Source organism: Squalius cephalus, assembly GCF_949319135.1.
Source record: "Squalius cephalus genome assembly, chromosome: 14".
In the NCBI taxonomy this organism is placed as follows: Eukaryota; Metazoa; Chordata; class Actinopteri; order Cypriniformes; family Leuciscidae; genus Squalius; species Squalius cephalus.
Window position 1 is genome coordinate 25,769,520 of NC_137135.1, and position 20,710 is coordinate 25,790,229.

At 37.4% G+C, this 20,710-nt stretch overlaps 1 protein-coding gene across 1 annotated transcript in view; it reads left to right on the forward strand.

The window, feature by feature from the left end:
• Positions 1–20,710, forward strand: part of LOC307171257 (uncharacterized protein) — a 70,164-nt gene that overhangs the window by 7,199 nt on the left and 42,255 nt on the right. The window contains exon 2 of the mRNA XM_079892765.1: positions 15,670–15,802. Coding sequence (XP_079748891.1) covers positions 15,670–15,802 — 133 coding nt within the window. The remainder of the gene's footprint in view (positions 1–15,669; positions 15,803–20,710) is intronic.

Genomic DNA, 20,710 nt, shown 5'->3' on the forward strand with positions numbered 1-20,710 from the left:
GCAGGCTACACAGTGAACTCCGAGAAAACGCTACTTAAGCTCCGCTGCTTTCTTCAACCCTCTCTGTCTCTGGTCCTGCGCTGTGCTCACTCAGTGTGCAGTGTGAGAGGGGAAATGGCCAGTGGCTAGAGCGGCAAAAGCCAATATGTGCTTCTTTTACGGATATATTTAACGATATCTTTTGCATTTGTAATTCAAACAGCGTCAAACTTGGCACTGCACTTACTCGTGCCCGTAGCAAGACACCTGTCAAGTTTGAAATCCATCGGACTAACGGTTCGAGAGATATGCGAATAACAGACACACAGACAGACAGACGTTTCTGTCATTTATAGATAGATTTTAATATGTAATTTATTCCTGTGATGGCCAAGCTGAATTTTCAGCAGTCATTACTACTGTATTCAGTGTCAGTGATCCTTCAGAAATCATTCCAATATGCTGATTAGATGCAAGAACTTTCTTATTATTGTCAAACTGTGCTGCTTAATATTTTTGTGGAAGCAGTGGTTTTTCAGAATTCTTTGATGAAAGGAAAGTTCAAAAGAACAGCATTTATTTGAAATTTTGTGACAATATAACTGCCACTTCTACCAGAAAGACTCGGGAGAATAAATACCATAACAATTATACATTTATTATCATTTAATTTAATTTAATTTAATTACATTTAATATCAGTTACATGAATATTTGCTACAACCATTCAGCAAGCTATCCGGCCCTGCTGTTTAAAGCCTTAAAGTATGTTGCGTGCAGACTGCAGTGTGTATCAGCAGTTTTTATGAAAACTGCCATGTCACCACACCAATTTGAATTCTACCGCTGATGAAGGGAGCAGTAGAGTAGCTGTTGTTGATATACTTACCTGAATGAAGTTTGATCATAGTAGAGGGAACATGTTAACAGTGGCTGCTGGAAGCGCCTACCAAAAACTTGAAAACCAACTTGAAAGCCTTGAAAGTGGAACTTGAACTTGAACACTGTGTGAGGAGATCGTCTCTCATGAGATTAGTTTTATAAAGCCGCCACGTGCTGGTTTCCTACACACGCGTCTCGCATTCGCGCACCGTTAGAGTTGGTGAGAACAAAATCAGTGATATGATTTTGTGTTATATTATTAGAATTGAGACGCGTGTGAGTGAACACCGGCGTTGGTTTCTGTGAACTGAATGAAAGCGTCAGCATCTGCAAACTCAGACATCAATCGATCTTTTATACTACAAGTATTAGAAAATGATTGGATAGATGAGAAGGTAATAAGTGACGTAACAATTGAGTCTTCCCGCCAGAACTTGCGCTAAAGCTTTCATTTCTGATCAATTTAATGCATCCTTGCTGAATTGAAGTGTTTTTGAATTTTAGTGCATATTATAAGACTTAAAGGGTTAGTTCACCCAAGAATTATGTCATTAATTACTCACCCTCATGTCGTTCCAAACCCGTAAGGCCTTTTTTCATGGGACTTCATTGACAGCTATTTAATTAACACTTTGAATGCCCAGAAAGGTATGTTAGGGAAAACATAGTTAAAGTCACGCATGCATCATGGTGCTCTCGTGAACGTGTGTCGGAGACTGATACAGAAGAAAAGAAATGACTAAATAAAGTTGATATTTTGTTTTTTTTTGGCGCGCAAAAAGTATTCTCGTCGCTTCATAAAATCAAGGTTGAACCACTGTAGTCACATGGACTATTTTAACAATGTCTTTCCTACCTTTTTGGGCTTTCAAAGTGTTAATTAAATAGCTGTCAATGGAGCCCTTCCTGAGCCATCGGATTTCATCAGAAATATCTTAATTTGTGTTTTGAAGAAGAACGAAGGTCTTACGGGTTTGGAACGACATGAGGGTGAGTAATTAATGACAGAATTTTCTTTTTTGGGTGAACTAACCCTTTAATACATGTATTTAAGACAATAGATTATTGATATCAATGCCAAGCACAACTCGGTAGTGGTAGAAACAAATAAACAAAATCATGTTCCCAAAGCTCCTTGGGTGTCATGGTTATTCCTCATACACTTCTGCAACTTTTCAGACAGGGTTGAACACACCAATGGTTTTCAAACCGAAACTTTCGCATTACCAAATTGGGATTTTCACGGCTGACAGTGTGGCGTTATTGTGATGGAAAGGGGTGGATTTGGTCTCCTGAGTTTAGTGTCGACTGCTGGAAACATTACAGTGACTTGAAATCTTTCAAAGCGCTTTTTTTTTTTTTAAACCACATCATCACAAGCAGTCTACACGTATCTGAAACAGAGTTGTTTGAGTCCTAATCTTACTGCCTCTGTCACACATGCTTCGTTTCCTCGGTAGTTTGTTCCTCTCTACAACTCAAGCTATTCAGTCGCTTCCAAAAGGTAATGAACCAGTTAGTGTCTACTCCCTCATAAATTAAGTTTTTAAGCAGCTCTTGTTCTCGGTTTAGGATGCTAATGGATAAATGTAGAGGTCATGTTTGATTACAGTCACAGAATGAGGGAGCCCATAGTGGAATTGAATGAAAGAGTAATGAAGTAGTGTTTTAAGGGATCAGAAGCCAGATCGGCTCGGTCCTGGAGCTCAGCACAGCATGTTTGACACTGGGGAAAGCACGAGCTGAGGCTTATCTTTAATTGATGCGCTAAACCCAGAAACTCCGCCAACAGAAAACACAACAGCTGCAATAGAGTTAGCGAGAGAGAAAATGGAGTCAGAGAGGCGATAGCAGGAATGTAGCGAAGAAAAGACTGTAGAGAATTAGACCGGAAAGTGTGAGACGTAAATAAATAGGTTAGGTAGAGAATAGCATTTCTAAGGATCCACAATGACAACTCTGTCGTGTCAGATTAAGTATGTGGGATGGAAGATTCATGGCTGCGTGATGATCAAGGCTGAGATTTGTGCGTTAATGTGCGGCTCAGCGGGACCTGCTCGTTCAGGTTGCTGTGACGGGGCTCTGATGAAGAGCCACTGTGGCTGATGGGAAGGAGTGAAGATGGCCGCCCTGGGGCATACACCAGTAGCATTAAGGCTGATGGATATGGTGCCCCTCACAAGCTCTCAGAACATGCAGGAATGCCACAGGCCACAGCTAATGCAGGGAGCCGAGGGAAAGCGGAGAGGTTTCAGACGTACTTGTACTGTGGGCAGATGCGTTATAGCGAGAGAGAGAGTGCAAGAGACAGATTTCTGCTTCATTTCCATTTTCAGTGTCTTGACAACGTTGAAATTAATGTTATAAAAGAGAATCCAGGCTGGTTTAATAAAGGTTTAAAAATATATAGTCTGTAGTATTGCACCAAAATGAATTTATAAAATATATGTGTGTGTGTGTTGAACATGATTTCATCTTTGTTGGCTCTGGAACAACATTCCAATCAACCAATCAGATTTGAGGGAAAAATGTACAGTTTCTGTCAAGTTTAGGCTTACAACCAGGAATAGATGCTTCTACATCAGTGTTATTTACCTATCATTTCCCTCTGATTTTAGAAATACATTATGGGTAGGATTAGGTTTAGGGGTAAGGGATAGGGTTAGGACTAAATTTTCTGACAGGAATGTTGTTGCAGGATCAACAAAATATGTGACCCGTGCTGGCAAAATGAGTCGAATGCGCACTGGCTAATTTCAAGCTAGGCAAAACAAGTGAAAAATATCAATTTTGGTTGATTTTGAGGTTTTCACAAAAATTAGTTAATTAAGCACTTATCTAGTGATCCCAATGCTCCAAATAACAATTAAAAATCTAAAAGTATCTTTATGTGTGCGTTTTCTGAGAGTAGTACCTTTCCTTTGTCCATGGAAAATCCTGTTTTTCTCTGCTCTCTTCTTGACTGGCGCTTCCTCTCTGCACAAGTTTGGTATCGTTGTAAAGCGCAGTATTCCAACTTTGTGAATATTCATAGCAAATTCTCGATGGCACGAGTCTGAACCAATGAAATGTGATTTTCAAACTCATGCTGATGTAAACAAAACAACCTTAATCACGCTGACTGATAGAGCCGAAGCGTGCGCACAAAGACGCATCAGACAGAGCGCAATCCCGATATACACATACTGTATACACATACAGTATTTAAAAATATGTCTTGGCGAGTATTCACGCAAACATTATCTGTTATGTTACGTTTGGAAAACAATTGTGGTATCATGGGAAAAAAGTTCCCTATAGATATTTGGTTTTGACTTGGTGTGTGCCAAATTTGGTGGTATTATCAGTGATTTTAAGTTGATTCAAGGTGATTTTGTTTTAGAACCTTCAGGCAATTTTAACTTGTTTTTTCTCAAAATTGACAGACTTTGCAAAAAATCATACAACAAATCATTTTGAAAGTTTTTTTCATAGAGAATGTGACAAAATTGTGGTAATTCCAACTCCTTTTGCCAGCACGGGTCACATATTGACATATACACATGTCTTAAGGTTGGCCCACACTACAAGATTTGAAAAATCGTATCAGATTTTCAAAATGTGAAAGACCACAAACATGATTATAAAAAAACCCATAGATTTAACAGTTTTGTTCCTATAGTGTGTGGAGTGACGCGATGTGACCATACAGCACTCCATAAGTGACTCCTGGAGTGTTGGCAATGTATTTTTAGCATGTATTGTACATGTAATGTTAAACAGGGTCCCGAGGTTACAGAATCATTGCTAACATGATCTCACAGTGTGGGCCGTCTGGCTCCTTGAGTTGACTTTGCCTTGAGAAATTCTTCCATCCTCCTAAACAGACAGATTGAGCTTATGAGCAGCTCAAGTCAAAATGAAGCGCAGACAAGATGAACCCTAACCATCACAGTACCACAAAGTCATATCCCGAATGACCGCTGGCTAATTGTCTGAGTTTGAGTGTGTGCATGTAGCAGCAAGCTAAATAAATGAGGATACTGAGTGGCAGATCGCACTCCGCTGTATCTTTCTGTCTGTCTGCTCGGCACAGATTGTTTGTTGGAATTGCTGTCACACCCGTTTATTCTCTCTCTCTATATATCTTTCTCTCTCTCTCTCTCTCTCTCTCTCTCTGGGCCGTGTAAATGTGGTATTTGTCTGTGTGTTGACACTAATTGGAGAATAGCTTTAGGCCTCCCCTGAGCACTAGCCTCTGGAGCACAGCCTTGATTTGTGGCATCTTAAGAAAGTTAGAGAGAGGGGGATACGGGAAGAGAAAGAAAGAGGATAAAAAGAGGGGGAGAATAAAACAAATGGAACAAATGAGAGGAGGGGCGATGAGAGACTAGAGGTGGAGGGTTGGGGGCGAAAAGGAGAGAGGATGAAACAGATTATTTTTAAAGGCATGTGTCCGAGTTGGTCTACCCTTATTTTTCTCTGCATGAGGAAAGACTATTTATATACAAATTGGTACATTTTATACTTATGTTTTGATGCTAAAAGTGTCAGTGGTTTGTATTCGAGTGTGTGTGAGTGGAGTAGTGGAAAAGAAAAGAGATTAAGAGAGATTTGAAATGGGCACTTGAGAGAGTGAGAGGGAGTTATTTTGAGATGAGGGAGGTCTTATGTAAATGCCGGTGGTGTCTATGCCTAATTTATGATAGGGGATGTCTAAGAGGGTGAATGTAGGCCAACATCTCTTCCACATGGCCAAATCACACTCAAGACCACAGAACCACATCACACACACACAAACACTTTGTTTTCTATCATGGTGGAGAGACTATGGCTACGTCTATAATAACCTGGATGCAATTGAATAAAATTCAAAATGCTCTCTGTCCACACTACACTCTTGGAAATAAAGGTTCTAAAAGGGGGTTTTGTAGCAATGCAATAGAAGAACAATTTTTGGTTCCCCCACAAACCTTTCAGTAAACAGTTCTCAAAAGAACCATTTTTTTCTTAGAGTGAAGAAGAACCTTTTAATAAGCTAAAAAAACATTTTCCTGCCGAACCTTTTGTCTATTGAAAAGGTTCCATGGATGTTAAAGGTTTTACAGCATAAATGTCAAAAGTTTCTTGTCCACACTGAAATGTCAGAAAACACAAAAATAATCTTACCGTGCATATAAGGTGATACAAGCTCATTGAGATGATAATGAGAGACCAGACATAATAAAGTTTTCACACACATTTTTTTCACAATAATTTTTTACCAAAATATCTCACCACTTACTGGTGCATCCAGTTCGCACTCAATCGCCACTACATACATGGTATAAAATGCAATTGTCCTTATGTTTTGCCGTAGTACAGCAATTGTGAGTAAATTTTCTGTCATCTCTGCAGGAATGTAATATGAAGATTGTACAAAGTAACATTTATATTTAACAACACTGTGAAAGTATATAGCAGCCATATATCAGTATAAACATAGATATATGTAAGTCACGACAAAACATGAGTCATTGTTTTCAAATACCTCCATTTTCACACTCCAACGCGAAAACGCAGTTATACATTTGGGAGAGCTTCATAACAATCATGTGGAAGAAAGGCAAAAACGTACAGAAAAAAAAAAATAGTGTTAAAACAATGTATCCGGATTAGTACAGACGCAGCCTAAAAAGAGCTATCATTGATTAAGACAGAGAAAGTACATACATGAATGACTGGGAGAAATCATAAAAATCAACTGTGTCGCTTACAGTTAAAAAAAGAAAAAAAAGCTTATTGTAACAAAACGCTCAGTATGGTGGTTGTAGGAATGGAAGCCCAGTCTTTAAGTTAAAAGAGTCAATCATCTATTCGTTTACACATTAAAACTTAGCGGTTCACTTGGAGTCCATCTTGGTAATGTCTTTGGGAGCTATTTTCTTGGTATACAAGGCTCCTAGCATCCTACTGTATCTACTTTGATACAAAAACAAAAAAAAATCATTTTATCAATTGGGCTGCCCAATCCAAACACGATACAACAAATTTAAAGAATGCATCAGAAAAGCATCAATTTAAATCACAGACATTCCCAAAATCCCAAAGCACACCAAAAACTACCTCACCACTACAACTTAAAGGCCTGGTTTCACAGACAGGGCTTAGATTAAGCCAGGATTAGGCCTTATTTCAATTAGGATATTTAAGAAGCTTTTATAAATGTGCCTTCAAAAATAATCATAATAATAATAATAATAATAATAATAATAAAAAACATTACTGGTGTGCATCTTGAGACAAAACAATGGCACTGACATATTTTAAGATATGCCGATGCAAGTTGCTTTCAGTTAAAACAGTTTAAACATGCATTTTAGTCTGGGACTATGCTTAAGCTTTGTCTGTGAAACCGGGGGAAAGTGTATCTCGTTACTAAAATAAGCCACATCATCAGTAAATCAGTAAAAGTGTGGCCTTTAGAAAATAATAACAGTGTGTATGAAGGGCAGAGGATACAGTCTGAAGGTTTCCGGTTTTCCACTCTTTTCCCTCTTTCCTTGTCCTTCGTTCTAAGTGTGTTCCCCTCAAGGGACTTTTCTTGCTCCTTGGCAAGGGGCTAATTTAGACGCCTCTAATCAATATGCTCACAACTTATTTAACTAATGAGCAGTGCTTGCCATTGGGGAAGACATTTGGAGGACCTGCTATGCAGCCAGACTGTCCAGCGCTTAACCACTGCATGTCTGGGATAAAAACTGTTGCCAAGGGAAGAATCAACTAGTTATTAAAATCCTTCTTCTCTGTATAATAAATATATAATACACCACACTGCCTCACCCTGCCTGCGGTATTTTAAATGATTTTGTGAATTTATGCAGAGAGCACAGATATTTCATTGACTTCAATAGCAAGAGAAATTGACAATACTGCAGGTCACTTTTAAAAGAAAATATTTTATTGTAAATTTGAAATGGTGGTCATCATTTGGATTACCACCGACTCCTTCCAAGAATTCACTCAAAGTCTTCATTATCTATGATAGGATTTTCCATTTTTGGTCTAACTGCCTATTACTGTCTCTATACTGTCATACTTTTAAATTACAGTTCATGATGCCAATCCCAAATTTTGGTATTCATAATTAATGTAGTTTAATTATTAGTATTAAATACCACATGAGATGTTTTTTTTCCTGTGTTTATGTACAGTAATTATATACAGACATATGCATTTTATTCCCATACAGTATATTCAAGTATTTATTCTGTTTAGCCAATTTAAAGCCCATTACATCACAGCCATGAAGTTAAGTAAGGAATAATTGATGACACACTGTTGAATTATTAGAAAAATAATGCACACCCGAGGTGGTAATGCGGTCATGACGCGAAGCGGGGTGTGCATTATTTTTCTAATAATTCAACGGCCCGGAGTCAATTATTCCGTTTACACTACACACAGACCTCAAAACATTGTTCAGATGATGTATTTTAAGACGTTTGTCAAGTTTTTGTCATTAAAACGCTCTTGTATGTAGGACTAATTTCTTACGCAATCCCATGCCTCCATTGCTAATTCCAAAACGTAATTTTAGAGTTAGTAACGGAGGTTTGAGCCACTGATAGCAGACTAATGCTGGGGACACACTTAACGACTAACTTAAACATTCTGACTGTTTCCATCGACTGCAGACGGTTTCCATCGACTGTTAAACACCGACTGTGAACACAGACTGAACACGCTGAACATGCGTTTGGGCATGATCAGTCATAAGTATCAAATTACATTCATAACCGGCCTATTAATAATTATTTATTAGTTTAATTTTCTATTGATTATAGATATGACTATATACTTTATTTATTAAAATTAAACTGCATATTTCCATTGATTATCAAGTTAGACATCGCAAATTGCAGATCAAGCGCATGGTGCTGCATGTTTTTTCTTGTTATGAATTGTATCCTATTTTCCGTTATTACAGTCAACTACGCACAGTGATATGGAACTGTAATGCGGTCAAGACATGCCTGGAACTACTTTAGCCGTGTGTTTCCCTGAAAATAACTGCACACCTGAGAACATTAGTCAACCAATTAGATTCAAGCATTCAACGGCCCTGTAGTATAATAATAACGTAACATCTAAAATAAAAATCTATATCTTCATAAAACAGACAATGAATGAGTGAGTGAACGAACAAAGGTACGAAAAAACAAGCAAACAAATTAACAAATGTGTTTTTGTAAACAAGTGCAAGATGAGTCTTTAATATTTTATGTTCAATTTAATTTTAATGTATGCTACAGCTTACTAGCATATGTGGCCTCAATGCAAATAAAAGTTCAGTGTCTTTGTTGTAAATCTCTACTGCACATGGACCCTCTGAAGTACAATTGTCCACGTATTCTACAGAAAAATCTATTTTCTAAAGAAAAAAATCTTCAGGTGTGGAAATTCTTTGCTTCTGAGTTCTGTGGCCATATAATCTATACAATGATACCTATGTGTCAAGCACCATAAAATGTCGACCTTGGCGACCAAAAAAGGGTGTAAAAGAGGAGGTAAATGAAAGAGCAAGATGGAGAGAGAAAAGAAAGAGAGCGCACAATAAAGCTGAGAACAGAAAATGGTGTTGACAGAAATAGAGTCGATAGAAAGTGCTGACCATAAGACATGATCTTTTTTTTTTCGTGGCGCACACGTCGGCAATTTTTTCAGCCTTATGGATCTGGTGCGTGTGTAAAACACAGAGTTATATCCTTAAAGTTTTCACTTCCAATACAACTCTAGTGAGAAGTTTGAGAGAGTTATCCGTACTAAGCTCATGCAATCAACTACCCAAGAACTACACAGCGCCAAGAAGAGGTGTAAGCAGGTATGGAGGACACAAGATATGAAAATTAGGATTACCCACCTGCCGAGACCCCTAATTGCCATCCGTGTGCCACTCAAAGCCACAGTGCTTTTTTTTCCAATAAATTGAGCCCTCTTGAAACAGGAGGGAGTTCGTTAAAGCCCAAATTAGCATTTGAGGTCATTATGATTAAAGCATTTTAATATATGACTAAATTCTGACGTTTTTCAACCTGGCTCAGTCTACTTGATTAGGGAAAGGCAAAATAAGTCAACTTGTTATTTTGCATGCAAATAAATGCAATATGTGTCAGACTGTCTCTTTGAATGCATACTTTAAATGAGTTATATACATAATTTTTTGCTTTAAACTTAAACATAAGCAGTTTTAACAGGATGCAATATCTCATCAAGGCCAATTTCAGACATATCAATTTTTACAGTCCCAGAATCAATTAGATGCAATATATACGCAATAACAATTGACTGTGATTCCTCCTTTGGGCACTGCTTTCTGTGAATCTACATGTGTTAAGACTTCAAGAAAATGAACAAGAGTCGTTTCTAGGCGTGTAACAATACATTGTGTCAAAATATATTGCAATACAAAAATGCAACAGTATGTATTGTGGATGGTGACTATTTATTGTGTATAGTTCACCCAAAATAAAAATTACTGTGAAATTTACTCTCTGAGAGAAAAAATCTAATTTTCAGAGTTTTAGTGTCAGTACTACATTAAACTACTATTTATAATCTTGAATCTTAACCTATTTATTATTATAATGTATAATAATGCAATGGGGGGATATTTGTGGGTCCTGATAATTCCAAATGTCTTATGTTAGCAGTAGAAATTGGCTTACATTATTTTAAATATATCTAGTGAGTGACAGAGTGCAAGCATATTCGTCTATAATAATTCTGTATTTTCAGCTTCAGAATCATGACTATTTTTATTCTGGTGTCACCATTATCCTGTGCATCGGGTTACCAGCACCAGGTCCAAGCCTATTCATTTACACCCACAATGTAATGCCAAATTTAGCATTTTAATTAGCAGTACATCTTTGGTTAACCTTTTATCATATGTTTTGGAGTATCGCAATAATATCATAATGTGAGTTCAGTATCGTGATATGTACTGAATCGTGACATGAGGGTATCGTTACACCCCTAGTCGTTTCACGTTAAATTTATAATATAAATTTCATGTACACTCTATGAAGAGTTTCTAAAAACAGGGCACAATGTACGGTTTGGAAAGGTTTTTTTTGTATGTACTTGAGTGTAAGGAAATGTCAGTTAACGTAAAATTTCCAGGGTGAAAATTACCTGTACTTTTTCTATTTTTCTACAGATTTGTTTCTTACAGTGTGTTTCTCAATTTAAGACAATGCATTCTCATTGACATTAAAAGAAAAATGGCCTCTACCAAATTTTGCTATTGAAACATCTCATCACATTTAATGAGAGATTAGTGAAGATCACAAATTTTTTTATTTTTTTTTGCGTCAGATTACTGTGCTGCCATACATATGCTCAGAGTGTGAGCAGGCCTGAAACAAGCATACGCATTTTAAAGTTTAAAATTCAGACGCACAGCTTGGAAGCACTTTAAGGATGCCATCGCGGCTTTCATTACCAGCAACGTTCATGTAAAGAAAATCTCCAACAAAGAGGGAATTTCTTCCTTACATATCCGCCTGTGATAAAATATGTGTTACAATATTCTCTGGTCTCCTCAGTGGCGCAGAGACACAGCGCTGTCATTTATCCAACACAAACGGCGTGCGCTCTGTTTTAATCATAGCTTTCTCCGAGCAGGTCTTAATGCACAACGTTCGAACCCTTCCTTGACTGGCATGCATGTCGTGGGGAGAGGCAGCTTAGCAAGTTCAGAAAGGCCAACTATTAAGTGTGACAGGCTAACTCTTCAAAGAGCCTGCATCTCGTTAGAGCTCACCACAGGAGTCGGAAATAAATAAATAACCTTTTTATGAGAAAAAAATAAAAATTCAACACTCTGACACCTAGTTTGTCTAACAATGTGCCTACTGCCTGGGTTTTAAAAGATTAAAATGTCTGTCTTTTTGCCTATTTTTTTTTGTTTTGTTCCTATCTCATTAGCAAACGTCTTTCGTGACTTATCGCTGTCGAGTGTATTTGGAAATATTATATTTCATAGAGAGGGTTAGTAATTTGCCATTCCTTTAAGAGAATCCTACGCACAAAGACATGTGAAATGCATATACACCTTTTTTTTTCACACTCGATTTTTTCCCTTGGCGGTAGCCGTAAACTCAATTTTAACAGCCAATAACTCATAAATGAATGACATACAGAGCAAATATATTGCTCCTCTGCAGTAATTAGAGGGCAAGAGCCCAGATAAGCGGCATGCTGACCTGACCCTCCTGGGAGGAAAAGATGTGTTTTTCCCTTTATTTGGCAGAGGAGTCAATCAGTGGCCCTAGTCAGAAAAGAAGGCGGTTAGCAGGGCCACTTCAGGTTAGACCTGAGGGATTTTGTTTGCTTTGGAACAAATAATAAGAGTTGCTGATATAAGACTTCACCAATGCACAACTGGCCAATAAACATCTAACTTAGCTATTAGCATTCGCACTGATTCGAATAGGAATCTGACCAAATGTTCAACATGAAAACTTAACTCTGTAATAATGCTCTAACAAGCTAAAATTTCAGCGCAGTCAAAAAGTCAAATGCCACATCAGCGGCTGATGGTACACTGAAATTAAACGGCTCACAGCTGTGTTTAGCAGAATTATCGCTCTCTGTGTTCATAGCCTTGCTAAAGGACACACTCAATGGGAATAGCCAGCACATGTGGGGAATTATTGACTGAGCGATGGTGACATTTACCTAGTTTTATTTCACATTAGAAATGGCAACAGACCATGTTGGACAGCTTGAAAGTTAATCTGTTTTAAGCGTGTGGACCGTGAGGTAGCGTGTGTTCATGTGCGAGTTGGTCGGCAGTGTGTTTGTCGAGTACTTTATTGTCATCCTGTCTGCGAGGTGGGAAATAACTGGTAGCTTGTATCCGTAGTGTGCGTCCAGGGTGGATGGAGAAAGGTCTTGTTGCTCTTCCGAGGAAACTGCTAATGCCAGCCATAAGAGAGGATAAGGGAAACCAAAATGATGATTAAGAAAATGAATGCGGCAAGATGGCAATAAGAAAGCTCAAATCAAATGTCAGTGCTGTTTTAACTCTCCGGCACACATGCTGAAAATGACTAAGAATTGTGTATTGGAGATTTATATAAGTTCTTGTTACCTGTATGTGTGTGCTGCTTATACAGTATGAGTGTACTGTGAAGAGAGGACAGACTGAAAGTGTGATTACAACTTTCCTTGCAAAAAATAAGATAAAATAAAGATGATAGTGGCACCATGACACTATCGGATGCAATTATACAGTACTTTGCAGTCTTGGAGGATATAAAGTATACTTTGCATCCCAAGGCAGCTAAAATACAGTCAAACTTTTTATTTTATTTTTTTCTTCATCGGAATGATATAAAAAGGTTCTGGCACTAAAGGTTAAATGGTCCTTAAAAAAATTAATGGGAGACAAATTTCATCTAGTGAAAACTTTTGGTGCTGCGGCCAAACAAAATCTTACTCAGAGATATCAAATTTGGAACACAACTTTTTTAGATTTATAGTATTGATTTTCTTGCAGTTTTAGAGTAAAACGGGTTTTTGAATATATATATATATATATATATATATATATATATATATATATATATATATATATATATATTTCATTAAAAATTTGAAAATAGTATTTTTGTGCATTTTTCATAACAGGTTTTAAGTTCACTCTTTAAAACCTTTTTAATAAGTGACTGCATTAGACTTGCATATTACACAATAAATAAAACATAGATGGACAGCAGCATTGCTCAAAATAATTTGATACAAATATTTGCCCATATGTTATGTTCATATGTTTAGATTGCTGTATGTTTTTAAAAAGACCAAAAAGACTCTAATCCTCACCAATGCTGCTTTCATTTAGTCAACAATACAGTAAATACAATAATACTGTAGAATATTATTACAATTTAAAATAACTGTTTTCTATTTTAATATATTAAAATGTAATTTATTCAGCAACATTACACCAGTCTTCAGTGTAACTTGATCCTTCGGAAATCATCCTAATATGCTCATTTAGAGCAAGAAACATTTCTTATTATTATCACAGTTTAAAACAGTTGTGCTGCTTAATATTTTTGTGTAAACCATGATACTTTTTTTAGGATTTTGATTTTCTATATAATAATAATAAAAAAGGGTGTACTAGCAAAATATGCTGTGTGTACATATCATTTGAGTAGTGATGGACAGGTCTGTCAGGTCTGTCATCATTCCTGGACACCTTGTCCATGCACTAGAATCAGGTTAACTATAGGGTAATAAAGGAACATAGTAGCAGTGACAAGGTACAATAGAATTCAGGTGTACATGACACACAGCTTGGATTGTTCCGTTTAAAGGTAGAAACACAATTAAAGACAGGAGGAGGTCTCTGTCACAGTTCCCACAAATGTGTTACCGCCATAATGCTGACTGCAGTAATAATAATGACTTTTCTCTGCATTCACCATAAACAGCCCAAGCAGTAGCAATATGCACCCTTCTGAGCTTATACTGTCAAAATCTAAAGTCAATCTGAACTTTGATCCATTTTTTAAAGTTCCAAAATCAATCAGTCTTCCTGGAGTTTAATAAACTTCAGTCGCTCCACTGGAGAAAAAAAAAAAAAAAAAAGCCATGGAAAATAAATCTATGGTGAGTCATTTGCAATGCACAACAATATCAATTTCGAAATCTACGGTGACGCAGATTCAAAGTTAATGACCATTGTGACCTCGGAAAGCAAAGCTATAACATTGCCGCCAAATTGTATTTGAGAGGCGATAGTATATTACTTGTGAAAACAGCTATATGCTTCCATGCTTCCACCCTGTCATCTTTATGTGGCCTTTTATCTTCAGTAAAAGAGTGTTTTATTCCATTGTTAAGCTCTGACACCCTTCACACACACACACACACACACACACACACACGCACACACACACACACACACACACACACCGTGAAAGGCAATGCATTCAGCTAAAAAGCAAAGTCATTATCCTCCAATGGTGACAGCACTGTTTGAAAATGACATTGGATTTTAATGTGGTGCAAGTCAATTTCAGCGTATGAAAGGACTTGTGGAAAGATAATGCAGGGCCAATTTACACTCAATTGAAATGTGTGTTTCCTTTTGAATCTGCCCCAATTCCATCCTGGCCCAATGAACAGCTTGAGCTGAATGTGGGATGTTGTGCCGAGAGAATATCCATTGCTGTTACAAAGCCATTTGAAGATCATGGCATAGACTAACTGGCCTTCCGAGTCTTGGTTACTTCGCCAGGGCGAATCTTTAAATGTGATATTCAGATTTCACAAACATAATTACACCACAGTGGTTCAAGGTTCCACCATGTACAAGTTGGTTGTACATCTTGTCTAACCAGCAAATGTTAATAGCATACATAGAATCACGTGCCAAAAATATGCTTATAAAATCAGACCAAGGGATGTGTTTACCAATGCAAATTCCAGTGCTTAAGGGTGTTTGCGTAGGTGTGTCTTATAAAAGCTGTCAGCTGCCTTTCTAAACTGCCTATCTTTTCTGTTAGAAATATTCAATATTCAAACCTAAATAACACCAGAGTCAGTTATCAAGACTCTTTTGACTTGACATATAATAGCTGGCCATTTCTACACAATAATGTTTGCTTCATGGAAATTGATACTAATCCAGATGCCAAGGCCAGTACAAAACAGTTTATACAAAATATTTGTGGTTCTGATAGCGAAGAAACTTCTTTCCCCAGGGGCCTGTGTTTAGTTCAGATGCATGTTGAACAGAATTCAGATCTTTTTGTCTTTTGTCTTTTTTTAGACTTCTGATCAACAGCAGAGACATCGTAGCCCGTCTCAGACCAGGTTGAAGCTCTTTGATATCTGTGCTGAGCTCATGGGGGCTCAACCAAGAGACCACCCACACTACAATGAGGCACAGACTCCTGAAGATGGTAGAAGATTACAAATGACATACACTCTTGCAACTTTTATGTCACTTTTGATCATGCCAAAGAATCAATGCACAGCGTAGTGCTTGACAGCCTCTTCCTTCTAATCAAGAGAAGAGAGAGTCACTCCTCCACCCAGTTCCCTTTCCCTCTCTCTACAGTCGTCTTTTTCTTTCCACCATGTCCTTGTTCAATCCCCAATCCTCTTTTGCTTTTCTTTTTAATGTCCCCCATCTGCTTCTCTCTGTAATGCTTCATATCGGACTCTTTCTTTGGGTCTCGTCCTTTCTGAAATGTATGTCCCCATTGCTAACACTATTTTCCTCATTATTACCATCTCCATTATCTCTGTCCTCTCTGTTCTGGCTCTCATTGTCCCCCAGTGATGCTGTGTGTTGAGCCAATGAGAGTCAGGGTAATTAATAATTACACAATAGACAAAAACTACACTGGGAATGGAAAGTTATAATGAATCCCACCATTTCATTCACCTAGAGACCGTCCATCTGCAGTTCCTGTGTGAATGGGAGAGACAATTTGGTTGTTTGATAGAGGTTATGGAATCAAATCAAAGGACAGGATGTAACTAAGAATGGCACAATTTTGAAACCTAATGCCTTAAAAGGATAATTCACTCTAAAAATGAAACTTCTGTAATCATTTAGTCACTTCCAGGACATTCTAACTCGGTCACTTGCAGGTCATTCTAGTTTTTACTCTCTTCTGTGAAACACCAAAGCAGAAGTTTAGCCAAATGTCTGAGCTACTCTTTTGCATTCAATAAAAGTGAATGAGGACCTTTAAATGATTATTCTGTGAAACAGATTCATGGAAATAGTGTTTTCCAGACTCAGCTACTCAAACTGATAAGCATAAATAACAGTTTAGAGTAGTGATGCACCAAACATATTTGGTTGAAACAGAAAAAAGTTTCAAACTAAATAGATTTGGAGGGCCAAAATTATTGACAGAGACAATGATGTTTAATTAGCGCCTCTTTATCTTTTTCGTGCAAGCAACATAGATAGGCTACAGCGGGTAGATATGTCAGCAGTACGGTCGCACTTTACTGTGGCCAACAATTAAGCTATACAGTTGAAATTTGCCAAAACCTGTGACTGGTTTAATTTATCACCTGAGAACATGCTGAAGAACATAAATAAACATAAATAAATTCCCAAAACTGAATTACATAAACTTTATTTTCAGTTTTAGTTTTCAGTCAAACTTTAATTTCTGTTTTGGAAAAATTGGTTCATCGCTAGTTAACAGATAGAAAGCAAAGACAAGTCCATATCAGTTGAAATTTAGAAATTCTGCTATAAGCTAAACCTCAGAACTCATAAACAGTGCACAAACATTCTGGCCAATCAGGGGATAGTTTGCTAACATGTGATTTTTTTTTAAAATGATGGCTTGAAAATCTTGCTTGTCAGCTATGGTCGCCATTCACTTTCATTGTATGTATTGAATGCCTAATATCATCTTTTGTGTTCCACAGAAGAAAGTCGTACATGTTCCAATAGGTTGCGTAAATTATGAAAATAATTGTCAAAATTTTATGAATTGCTCACCTTCTAGTACCGCTTCTGAACGTTGAAATTAGATCATTTCATATCTCCAGTTAGGTTCAGATAAGAGATCTGTGACATGTTTGGGGCTGACATGCATGCTAGTGCAAGATGTAGGAGAGACGGGTCATGAATTATACGGACATTACTGTCATCGATTACACCAGCTGTTCTCATGTTGGTGACACCAGCCCCCATTTGTACCTCTTCTCTCATATTTAAACAGTCACTTAACAGGGCGCCTAGCATTCAAGGAGCATCATGTCCATGGAAACCTGCTATGGGTGTGTGTACCTATGTGTGTGTGTGTGTGTGTCTGTGTGTGTGTGTGTGTGTGTGTGTGTGTGCTCGCTCTCTGGCTGCCAGCTCGGTTAAGTGCCCAGTGGTGGCGTGGATGAGTGGTCAGGTGTGAAATTACAAACTCTGCCCAGAATCCCATCAGCTGTTAATGCACACCCACACAGAGCAAGCTGAACTACGCGCTCCACTCGCAGCTAAACCAGTATAACGAATCAAATGCTAAAATACCAACAGCACTTCGTTCTCAGACTTGTATAGCAAGACCGCAACAAACACAAATACGGAAAGCTGCGGGTAAAATGGGTAAAGCTGATACAGGAATTCATTTGAAATGCATATAGATGGATAAAATACACTTGTTCAGACTTGCCACAAAGAGATGATGTTATGAAAAGTATAAAGACATATCAGTTTGCATATGTGACATGGTGTAGGCGAGGAAACCCTTGCACCTGCTTTTACTGCCTTCATATTATGTTGGAGCTCACATATCAAAATGAACACACATGAACACCAGCACAATGCAATTGCCTAGTGGTAAAGTTGGTCCGAATATTTTAAGTTATTCAAACTTTTTTATGAACCCCCAAATATAATGTGACCTATCTGCTAAAAAAAAATAAGCAGATAAACAACAAAGCAAATAATGCTGTATGTAAAAAAGTTGATATATGATATTATAAAAAATGTTGTTTCCAAAATATAATTTTATAAAATACATTTTATTCTAATTTAATTTATTAAATAAAAAATAAATAAAAAAATACATATAAAAAAACCTGAAACATAAAAAAAAAAAACTTAAAGCCACCAAAATGCACAAAATTAGTCAGTAAGAACAATAAACTACAAAATTGATTATAGAAGATAACCGAGAAAGATAACACAAACAAATATTGCGTATAAAACACATTTCTAAAACACAAGTACAATGTCTTATCTACAAAACATAACCTTAAAAATAACTTTGAAGTCCCAATTTGGTAGATTTCACATTCTGAGTACCAGAGAACATAACAAAACTCTGACACACACCTTTTGACTCACATAATTCTGCTAGGTTGTCATCCTCACTTTAACCTTATTCTGTTCTATAAACAGCACCTCTTAACTCCAAACAGGAAAGGAAAGACCCCAGAGACACCAAAACATGGAGGTGAAAAATAAGAAAAGAGCGACAGAGGGGGAAAAAACAGAGCCAGAGTGTCTCAGTAAAGAACTACCGCAGCCCTGTGTTGTTCCATAAGAGATATTTTGTGCTGAATGCAAGTTGCAGAATTGCAGACACGTGTCAGAAAAATCATGCATCTAGAAGTAATGATGACATCTGGATATGAAAAGAGTGTCGGGGGCGTTTGCAACAATAGACAGGATCTGAGTTTAGACAGGGTTGCAGGGCACCAGAAATGATCACTATAGCCCTTTCTTTCTGACATGCATACTCATATTTGATTCAGATCCAATGTTTGCACACTCTGAAAAAAAAAAAAAAAAAAACACATACACACGTACACAAAGTGGCATGACAATGAGCGAGGCTGTTCTGTTGTCACTCCATTTAGCAGGCAGATTCTCCATGCTGCTTTTCTGTCATGCTTTTCCAATGTTGTCACACAACGGTTACTGTACACTGCGCTGCTAACCATATGTAACTAAGACTTGTCAAATCGGACCCCCGTGACTGTAACTCAAACCCACACCCACACAGATGAGCCACGGCTACGGAAAGAACATGGTGTTTTTGTGTGTGTGCTCGATTTTGGCATTTCTTGTCTTTTTCTCTGACTCCTTCTGTGGTTGGTTTTCATTCGAAGACCACTTTCACTGACAGCCCTATAAACAGGCTCCCACCCACAACCAAACAGCCACCCACACACACACACATACACACACACACACACACACGTCTCCTTTATATCCTCTCTCCATACCTCATTCATTTTTTCCTCCCAAACATAGCCTCTCATTTCGTCGTTTCCAAATAGACACGCTGAATGGCTCTTTATCTCTCTTGTCATTTAACAGAAATTGGTGCTACACTTCTAACAAAGTCTATCATGAATCATCACTGTCTCTTTGTGTTTTTTAAGCAGACTGCTCCTTCAAAACTGAATTTTTCAAATAATTTAAAATCTTTCTACCTTCAATTCCTTTGCCTACCTTTGCAATTCCTCTCTTGCCCTTTTCCCCCATCTTTAGCTTGAATGTAACTCTACAGCCCTTGCTTCATTTAGTATATGCAGAAACATGATTATGCAAATTAGCCCTGCCTCCACTCAATCACACCAGTTCGGAGATTCACTAGACCAACTTTACTGTAGTAAACGCTGCACAATGGTATCGCTCTTTACTAATGTTACACAAGCCATGCTCCCGTTCGCCATCTCAGAGTCAGACAACTGCCTTCAAAAATCAGTATCCTTAGAAATGCTTTGAACAACTTAGAACATCAGTGGAGAAAGGCATTTACTTCATTATAACATGGTAACATACATCATATACACAATTCACTTACTATATTGCTAAATGTACTTGATTTTTCATATCAACAGAAATATATAACGCGATAACCTGGCTTCTCTTGAGACTCCCCTGCTTCGCAGCATAGTAATGATGATATGCTAAAGCCCGCCCTCACGTTGACATGATTGGTTACAAGGTAGTTTGTGATGTAAGAAACACCGGTGATTTAAAAAAAAAAACACGTTTTTGAGACTGTTTTAGTTCACTGCAGTTTTAAATAGAAAATACTCAGCAATGGTGTTGACATGAATTTGCTCATGGTTTGTCTTAAAGCATATTAAAAACACCACATAGACTTATAAACAACATTAAAAACTTAATTTTTACCACATTGGGTCTTTAAAAAAGTTGTAATGGTAATTACTATATGTACAACGGAAATAATGCAAAAAATAATTCATGGTATTACCATAGTATCATGTTTACAAAAAATAAATCCTACTTTGTGGCATATCTTTAATCATATCCTTTAGTATTCAATTCATTTTCTCTGAATTTTACTCTTTACTTTTACTCC